This window comes from Strix uralensis, chromosome 19 (assembly GCF_047716275.1).
Source record: "Strix uralensis isolate ZFMK-TIS-50842 chromosome 19, bStrUra1, whole genome shotgun sequence".
Lineage (NCBI taxonomy): Eukaryota > Metazoa > Chordata > Aves > Strigiformes > Strigidae > Strix > Strix uralensis.
In genome coordinates this window covers 11,343,508-11,353,200 of record NC_133990.1, presented here as the reverse complement: position 1 = coordinate 11,353,200, position 9,693 = coordinate 11,343,508, and the positions used below count along the sequence as shown (strand labels likewise).

The 9,693-nt window shown below is 42.6% G+C and overlaps 1 protein-coding gene across 1 annotated transcript; it reads right to left on the bottom strand.

Moving 5' to 3' along the window:
* Positions 1-321: 321 nt before the first annotated feature.
* KIF2B (kinesin family member 2B) lies at positions 322-1,858 on the bottom strand. Its single transcript, XM_074889120.1, is given in 6 exon segments — positions 322-711; positions 713-1,101; positions 1,104-1,187; positions 1,190-1,295; positions 1,297-1,399; positions 1,401-1,858. Coding segments are annotated over 6 exon segments (1,530 nt in total).
* Positions 1,859-9,693: the final 7,835 nt, after the last annotated feature.

Sequence of the window (9,693 nt, the reverse complement as noted above, 5' to 3'; positions counted from 1 at the left end):
TATATATTTTATAGACATAAGGAGGAAATCTGCCCAGATGAGTTGAGATACATTTTCTGTAAATTCTTGCCTTTTTCTACACATTAGATCCTCACAACTGCACAATTTTACTTTCTACAGTGAAAAATACCTGGAAACAAGACTGTACTATTTTCCTACATGTCTAACCCACTATTTTCAAGGAAAAAACCCAACCAGAATATCCTTGCAGACACTATTTAAGATTTTTTAAGTATTTGAGTTGTTGGGCAGTTGATGCAGTGGCATCATAACAGCTCTCATTTTGCAGCAGTTTCAGGGTCCATGGGTGTCCAGCACAGCTTACGACATATGGGATCTCTTCATGCAGCTCGGGTTGCTGCTCTGTTCTTCTTTGCAAAGAGCTGACTGGAATAATCTGACTTTTTCTGGGATCTTGGTCAGGATGACAATTTTTTGACCCAGGACTGATTCAAACTGTGCAGCATAAAAATCTACATTGTAGTCTATTTCCCCAGCCACTTCTAAGAATACTTTCAACCACTGCAGAGATTCCCAATGCTTCTCCATAAGTGTTTTCCCCCCCACCTCTTTTCTCTTCTGTGTTTTCCCCCCAGCACTGAAAGCAAATAACTGGGGCGGGGGGGGGGGCGTGGGGTGGGGGGGGAACTTCCTTGTCTGCCTGAACCCCAAGATGGCATGGCTCTAGGAGGAGTGAGTGTTAGCAGAGGTCTTGGCCAGACATGCGACACTCGCTACCCATTTCGATTAGCTTGATGACATCTTCCACACTGGTGACTTCTTCCTCTCACAGCCCCACCACTCGGATCTGCTGTTTACCATCTTCCAGCACTCTCAGCTGCTTCTTCCAGTTCATAAAGTCAAACACTTTCCTCCCATAAATCTCAAAGAAGGTCCTATAGACTCAAAGCTCCAGTTTCTGGCAGCTGGGGTCCTGCAGCCTGCAGAAGACATCCTGGGCAACCAGGACGTAGATTCCTTTGGAGGACTCAGAGTTCTTGATGAAGAAACTTCTCCTCATGGTATGTGTCTTGCCACTGCCTGTCTGGCCACAGGCAAACCAGGTTGCCATGCTCCCCTGGAAGATGGTCTTCACCACAGCTGGGTGGTGTGCCTGTACACCACCTCATTGGTGGCATGACCATCAAAGGCATGGTCAAAGCAGAAGACCTGGTTGTCCAGGTACCATTAGCTTCATGCACCATCACCATGTCCTGGTAGGGCACTGACACTACATTGAAGTTGAGCTCAGCCTCCTGTTGGTTCAGTGGCCATTTCTGAACACACACACACACAAATGCGATGGGGCTGGCATGGTGTGGTGGCCCAGAGTGCCTCACAGTCCAGGTGGCTGCTGCACTTCTAGATCATGGCCATCACATCAGTCCTGAGGTGAAGCAGTGGCCTGCTGGGCTTGCTGCTCCGGCATCTCCAGCCACAAGTGCTCCCACTGTTCTCGCAGATGTTCTATCTGCCACACACATAGTGATGTCCATCTAGGTCTGCAGCCCCTGGAGCCAGGTTGGGCAGCCACGGGGCCCCTGCTGTCCCCAGATAACTTCTTCACTTTGATGGGCTGTAATAGCCATTCACTCACCAGGCTCAGGTCCCTTTTTGCTGACAGTGGAGCCTCAATGCTGGTCGTGGACATACTCCTTGGGGCCAGGTGAGGTCTGAGAGCAAAGATGAGCTGGAGATCCACCTGCTTGCTCTTGTTGGCCCCTTTCTTGAGCCACTCCACAGTGATGCCGAAAGTGTTTTCATGAAGCTCCGTCACCAGTGCCAGGTGGATGCACCCATTGCTGCACTTGATCTCCACATAGGTGCCCAACTGGATGTGCCCAAACTTCCCAGCCATGCTGTCCCTATGCCCTGGCCACAGCTGTGGGGTGGAGGAGTCCCCCTGGCTGGGGCAGGCAGGGCTGGAACTTGACCCTGGCCACGGAGGTCCCACGGGGCTCATCGCTACCTGCGCTCGGCACAGTGTCACACTGGCCCCAGTGGCCCCTGGCGGGCTGTGGAAGGGACTCAGCTTCAAGGTTGAAAATATATACGTTTTTAATCGCTTGCTATGGGTGGAAGGAACATAGAAAGCTGCCATCACCTGAAAAGGCCTATTTGAGTTTCCAGGCTGGCGTGCAGCTGCTGTGACACATCGTGTCTAATTAGATCAGTCACGATGTGTTAAGCTAATGCCAGTGACACAAGAATTTATAGCAGTGACACAAGCGCAGAGACTCCAGAGAGCCTTTTTGTCCTGCAGTGACCACACAAAAATGCAGAAAACAACACGTTGTTTTCAATTACCTTGAACATAAATTTTGAATTCTTTTAAAAGGCTTTGCATGCCTTGAAATCCCACTTGAGAAAAAATAGGCTTAATAGAAAATGAATGAAAAATAGAGTTGCAGCGTGAGTGCAGTGGGTACATCTGCATTCACAAGGAAGGATTTTATATCATTTTGATAACCGGAACAGCTGATGATATTTTTAATCCATTTCTGCAATGCTTTTCAGTAATCTGGATTCCTGAACAGAAAATTTCAAAGTTCTGGCTACAGGAAAATCTTCTAACATCTTGGGTTACGTAAGATCTTTGGTCCATTCTGGCAGGTAGAGTCAAGACCTCCAGTGACAAGGACTGTTATTTGCAAAAATATTCAAACAATATAGCAGCCTTAAGAAGAATGCTTGCATGAATAGTGGTAAACTTACATAAGCTGAAAGCAAATAAAACCGATTCAGAGGGTTTATTTTAGAAAATAATGAATTATCTCAATTTGTTCTTGCCTTTTGACTGGTAACTTAAAATGACGAATTCAGGAAGTCTGAGATCACCGAAACTTAACAATAAGGAGAATCTTGGATGTCCTTATTTACCAACCCTCCTGTGGAGCCAAACCACCAGTTAAGGTGTGTTATAATTTCTTGAAGGAGAACAATTAATATTCACATTTTTTGTCTGGAGATGTAGGCACCATGACTACTGCTGCTTTCAGCTACTTGTGCTTGACTAAATCCTCATGCCTTTGAATGTGATTTAAATGTAATTAAAAACTTTTTTATGTGGGCAAATTATGTCACTGTTACAGAGAGATCTAGTTCTTGGGTCTCCATCTGAAAATGCCAGCCTGCAGAGTAGTAAAACGGCAGCAACTTGTTGTCTAGATTTTGCAGATAAAAGCCTGCCATCTACACTGTTAGATAAGCTTGAAGAAATACAGAGCGTCAGGGATATAGGGTAGAGCAAAGCTGTGATTTCAAAGGCTTGTTCAGCTTCCCATGACAACGTTGTCTCTCTTAGCACGAGTCCTTGCTCAAGTCCTTTTGTCAGATCCAGAGGTCAAAACACCCCGAAGCAGCAGGCTGCAGCAGATCCCATGCATGGACCAGAGGGATATAATGAAATCTATCCTTGCGGCAAACTGCCTTTTCTGTTTAAATGTTTGGAGACCTTTTTAGAATCTCAGACAGGCATTAGAGTTCAGTCTAGCTTTTGCATGAGGAATTTGACATTCGCTCTTGGATAGTTTAACAACTTTTATTCATCTGACGTTCCTAAAGGATACATATGCTGTAACATGTGCTCATATAACTCTGCAATCGTACCCACCAAGCTGTGTAAGCAGTTGCTCATCTTGGTTTTAATTAGTGATATCGTTGTTAAGAGAAGATGACTCAATTTCTTAAAAGTATTGCAATAGCCCCAAATAACCGTAACAGAAATCTAATTTGGGGAGTGTTACTAGGCTTATTACAGCAGTGTTCAGAGAAAGATGGCTTTTTAAAGGAGCCTAACTGATTGAGGGTTGCCACCGAATTTCAGTTAGATCAAGATTCATTTTCCAGTGCTCTTAGAATACAAATTCTCAGCCCAAATAAATACTGAAGAAAAACAGGGGACTTCCAAATACTGTCAGTCGTACATTCCCTCTATAGAAAAGGTAATAGAACCTCTGTGTGGGGCCAGGATCATTCTGACTTAGTAAATAAGACAACAGCTTTTCAAACCCTCTGACCCAAAAAGGAGTCAAAGACGCCAGTATTTCTCATGGCTGGACCATATGCTAAGTAAACAAAAAGACAAAACTTGTTACATACTGGTTTATTTACAAAACCTGCAAATTGCCGATAGTGTAACCGGTCAAAAAATAAACTCAAAAATTATGCTATTGATCAGGTACGATTTTTTTGACCAGTTTTAGAGAAGCATTCTGGAGAACATAAATATCCAAATATGTGTTTTAAATATGAATCTCCCATGAGACAAAACATCAAATCAGCTTTTTTTATAGCATTGTTGCAAATTGACACCTAGCAGCTGTTGAGCTCATTAGATCGCACCAGGCTTCTCTGCTTGCCTGGCACAGCCTCACAACCTGAAGTTGATTTAGTTCTTTGTGAGCTCAGCCTACATCCCAGCCCCTCTTCCACAGTAAGCGCCCATCAATTGTCCTTTCTTAAACAAACCACTAACTACTCTTTACTGAGAGCCCATCTGTTGAAATTCGGGTATTTCTGTAACAATAAGAACGTGCTTGGATCTATCAGCATGTTTGGATTTAGAAGAGATAGATTCGATTTTCAGGCTGTATAAGTAATGATAACGGCTGACCTGTCATTAGCGCAGGGATTTAACATTTTCATGGGGAATGGAGCAGTCTGATTTTGGGAGGCTACAAATAATTGCAGACCTCAGTGAGTTCTGCTTTAGGTATGGGTATAAATTCATCACAGTGACTATTAAAGCTAGGTACTCAAAACTAGAGCATACCTTTCAAAATGGCAATATTGTTCATCTGCTTCAGTCATTTATATAAGGGATGCATCCTTGTGAGAAATCTCCTAAAACATGGATGATCAAACCCCTGTTTTTATAGGGACTTCAGCTGCCTCTGCACTGGAAAGAGATGCCACTAGGAGAAAACTGAACAGGGGGTTTCTGCAGAGATTGTGACAGGCAAATACAGTGGCTAACTGACAAAGCAACTAGAAGTAAACATTTCAAATGCACTCATATTTGATTATTTCAATCAATTTAAAATAACCCAGGTTTTTTTCCCCTTACTTTTCTGATGCAAGATCTTCTTGCTGTTTAAGACTTTAGGATCCTTAGTTGAGGTGTGACCCTCACTATGTCTGATTATTTGCTCTTGCATCTTTAAAAAATATTTGCATAGGGCTATTTTATAATTCTAAGGCAACACCCAAGCCTGCGAATTATAGTGCAGTAATTCACACCTGCTGCATTTAACAGCTCTCAGCCTTCAACCTTACTCTAACAGCACCATCTTGTGAAATATTGCACTATAAGTCACTCCCAGGAGCGCCTTGCTGCTCCCTCTTCATGTTGGCATCTAATTGCTGAAGTAATCATGTGTGATTTTGTACACAAGAGAACTAAAATTTACGCAAGCCCCTCTTTTATAAATAATATGCTTTTAAAAAAGAGAAAAGACTGTACTTGGCTTGAGATTACATGTTTTAAACTCTGACAAATATTAATGGTTTTGATGGCTATGCATTTACAAGCAGCTTTTATCATCCACCGCAGATGGGGAAAATGAGAGATTAAACCAGCACTATGATCAATTAACCAGTAATTTAAAAAAGAAGTGTAAAATCCTCTTCATAAAGTACGAGGGTGCCTGCATGTGTGTTACCTTAGAGAGGTGCTTCAATCCTTGACAAATGTGGAATGTCACAGTCGCAGCCCTAATCTAAGTGAAGGGGAACCGTCTGCTCCCACAGTCAACCTGTGATACCAGAGCAGTTCCCCGTGCCAACCCCAATGCGTGTAGAGACCAAAGACCCCTTCCAGTTCTCCTAGCCAAGCACCATCTTAAATCAGGACCCAAAGAAGAGGATGTTTGCACGTTGATTTCATCTGCTTTACAGATCCCAAGTCGTAAATTATTATGAAATTACTGTCTCAGTGCTCCAACTTCCTTGCAGTGTCCTGGAGAAGTACATATCTGGACAGAAAAGGCTGAATTGTTATCACAGAATGGTTTGGGTTGAAAGAGACGTTAAAGATCACCTTGTTCCAACCTCCCTGCCACGGACAGGAACACCTTCCACTAGCCCAGGTTGCTCAAAGCCCCGTCCAACCTGGCCTTGAACCCTTCCAGGGAGGGGGCAGCCACAGCTTCTCTGGGCAACCTGTGCCAGTGTCTCACAACCCTCACAGGAAAGAATTTCTTCCTTATATCTAATCTAAATCTCCCCTCTTTCAGTTTAAAACCGTTACCCCTAATCCTATCCCTACACCCCCTGACAAAGAGTCCCTCCCCACCTTTCCTGTAGCCCCCTTTAAGTACTGGGAGGCCACTATAAGGTCTCCCCAGAGCCTTCTCCTCTCTTGGCTCAACAAACCCACTCTCTCAGCCTGTCCTCACAGGGGAGGTGCTCCAGCCCCCTCATCATCCTCGTGGCCTCCTCTGGACTCATTCTAACAGGCCCATGTGTTTCTTACACTGGGGGCCCCAGAGCTGAAGGCAGCACTGCAGGTGGGGTCTCCTGAGAGCAGAGTAGAGGGGGACAATCCCCTCCCTTGACCCCTTGACCTGCTGGCCACACTTGTCTTGATGCAGCCCAGGGTACAGTTGACTTTCTGGGATGTGAGTGCAAATTGCTGGCTCATAGTCAGTTTTCCATCCACTAATAAATACTCCCAAGCCCTTCTCTGCAGGGCTGTTCTCAGTCCACTCCTCACCCAGCCTGTATTCGTGCTTGGGATTGCCCCAACCCAGGTGCAGGAGCTCTCACTTGGCCTTGTTGAACTTCTCGAGGTTCGCACAGGGCCACCTCTCCAGCCTGTCCAGGTCCCTCTGGATGGATCCCTTCCCTCCAGCGTGTCGACCGCACAACACAGCTTGGTGTGGTTGGCAAACTTGCTGAGGGTCGCTCAGTGCCACTGTCCATGTCGCCAAAAAGAGGACATGGTAGGAGGTAGTTATTCTGTAATATATCAAAAGGTTTATGTTGGATTATAATTGAAGAATTGTGAAAAGGAAATTTTGTTGCAGACTCAGACGTGGGGGTTTAATCATGATTCATGTCCACTGATATTTTTAGGGATGGTTATTTATTGACCATCATTAAGGTGGCATCTAAAGATCTCATGTTAAAATCAGGACTCCGTTGTGCTGAACATGTAAATATTTCCAGAAAAAGACAATTTTTCTTCAGTGAGTTTTCTGCTGGGGTTATAGAAAGCAATTACAGAGTGGAGAGGAAAGGAGGACAGGGTCTCCAGAGAGGGGAGGGGACCGGTCTTTTTTCAGAGTCTTTAAAGCTTTTGTTTATCTACAAAGAAACTCTTAACACATACTGTGCAACAGCTTAAAACCTTGTAAATTACTCAAACACCCTTCAAATAATTTGCAAACATACATGAGATTTTTTTGTTTGTACTTTAAGAAATACTACCATATTAAGGAAGAAAGTAAAGGATTTGCAATCTTGCCATGAGTCTTCAGAGAATAAATGCAGTGTGCAGCAGGAAAGATATAATGCACAGTCTGTTAAAAGGAGATGTTTTACTACCACAGGATGTAAAAAAAATTCCATGTCTTCTGTTGCTTTTCCACTGCTACCAAGCTAACTGTCAGCTCACCCTACGCGCAAAAAGCTGTGGTCGCAACCCGCAACATTAATACAGACAACCAGTCCTTTCTGCCAGAAAACGCAGCGTTCAGATGACGTGTGATGAGGCAAATAAGAGTTTGTATTTCATACTTCATGGGAGCTGTATGGATGCATAGATCTGTCCACACACAAACTCCTTGCAAGACCAAGATTCTGATCATAATTTGTAAAAAAAACCAAAACCCAAACCCAGTACGAAAAACCCAAAACAAACCATAAGCCTTGATAAGGGAAACAACTGCTGTTCTGTAAGTAGCAAAGCACAGATGGGGTCTATGATGCTGAGGGGCCTAGAGGACTTGCATAATGTTTTGTAGAGAAGTGGGACCATTGCCAACTCCATAGATTTCTATTAGAGCTAAACTGTGCTTCTCTAAGCAATGGAAACATCTTTCATTCATCTTATGAAGTAATAAAAACCAGAGCAAAATCAGTGTCATTATAAAAGAGGATAAATCCCAGCAAACTTAATGAAAGTTGTAGAATACAATGAGTTACCAAAAAAAACAGAAAAAAAAAAAGAAATCTGTATATTCTTTTCTAATGTTTTAATGAGACACAGTCAATTTTTATTATTATGTATTTAGTAGTCTCTTCCTGGCGGAAAGTAGCATTTAAAATTAATGTAACTAATCTGAAAATCAGAGAGTGAATACTGCTAATTCATACAACAGTTAGGTCTAAATAATTTCATAGTTTGAAACATTCTGTTAATGTTTAATACATGGAGAAGCTTTTAGTAACAAACTCTTTCTAATTACTGAATCTTCCTGACTATCCTCATCTGGATGAATGTGTAAACAGAGTTGTTCTTAAATGCTCCAAGATCCCCTTTACAAGACTTTAATTAAAAAAAACTATGGAGCTGTGTAGTCATATAATTGTTTTAAGCCTTAACATTTCAAAGGACTTAACAAACGTTAATTAAAATCTGATCCTACTCTTAGAGCCATGCAGACATAGCTGTTTTTTATTAGTTACCAGGATCTACGATTCTGAACCACTCTCCTAGCAGTTAGGTACCAAGCAATCAATGTCAAACTCCAGTACCCCCACATTTCTAGGTCTTTCTACCTGAAGTGTTAGCTAACCTTCATGCTCTCTGAAGTTGTGGGGAATGCAAGGTTTCTGCAGTTCTGAAAGTCACGCTACCTATCTAAGTGCTCACACGTGGATTTTAAGTGACTCTGTTTAGATTTTGAAGTTTGAAAGCTGAGATAGAGAATAATTTTTGAAAGAACTGTTGAAGGCTGTTATCCTCTCTTGGTCTGCATAAGTAGGAGCTTGCTTCCCAATTACCTGTCTGCCGCTATAATGATTGATTTCAGTGCTTTATGAACAGCATATGCAGCTCTTCTATGTTTAGATAAGAGATTACAAGGACTATCAATCCTCATGCTCTTGTGTATGGACTATCAATCCTCTTGCTTTTGTGTACAATATTAACACCGTCTAGAATTAATCTATTTCTACCATGGACTAGTATTTTTTAAGTATATTGGTAGTAATTCCAACCTGCAGAAGGGATGAAGTACTGCATGGCATCCAGCCTGCCAGGTATAGCTTAGAAATGTTTTTGGATGGTTAGGTTTATTTCTCCTGACAAGTTAATTGCATAACATTTGAGGATAAATAGTCACAGGAGTCTATGGGGATCTGAAATAGAGCTTGCACAAGAGACTGTTGAGTTCTCTCTGCTTCTTTGTTAGGAGGGGCAGTGTGGTCTGGAAATGCGAATTTTCGTAAGAGGTGTGGGAAAGGAGAAATATCCTGAGTTCTGAGCTTAACCCTGCCAAAGGGAATCACTGAGCTCAGGAAGGTTATTTCACATCTCTACCCATCTTATGCAAATCACAGAAAAACATTTTGGCGTCTGTCACGGCCTTCGCGAGACTTAATTGTTATAAAGGGCTGTATATGTGCTCAGTATTAAAACAGTCTCATGTGAAGTAGCGAACTCTAAGTGCATCACGTAATGATACTGTATGCTATGTGCTAAACCAAAACAGCCTCTAAAAATATTATATATATTTAGGATACATC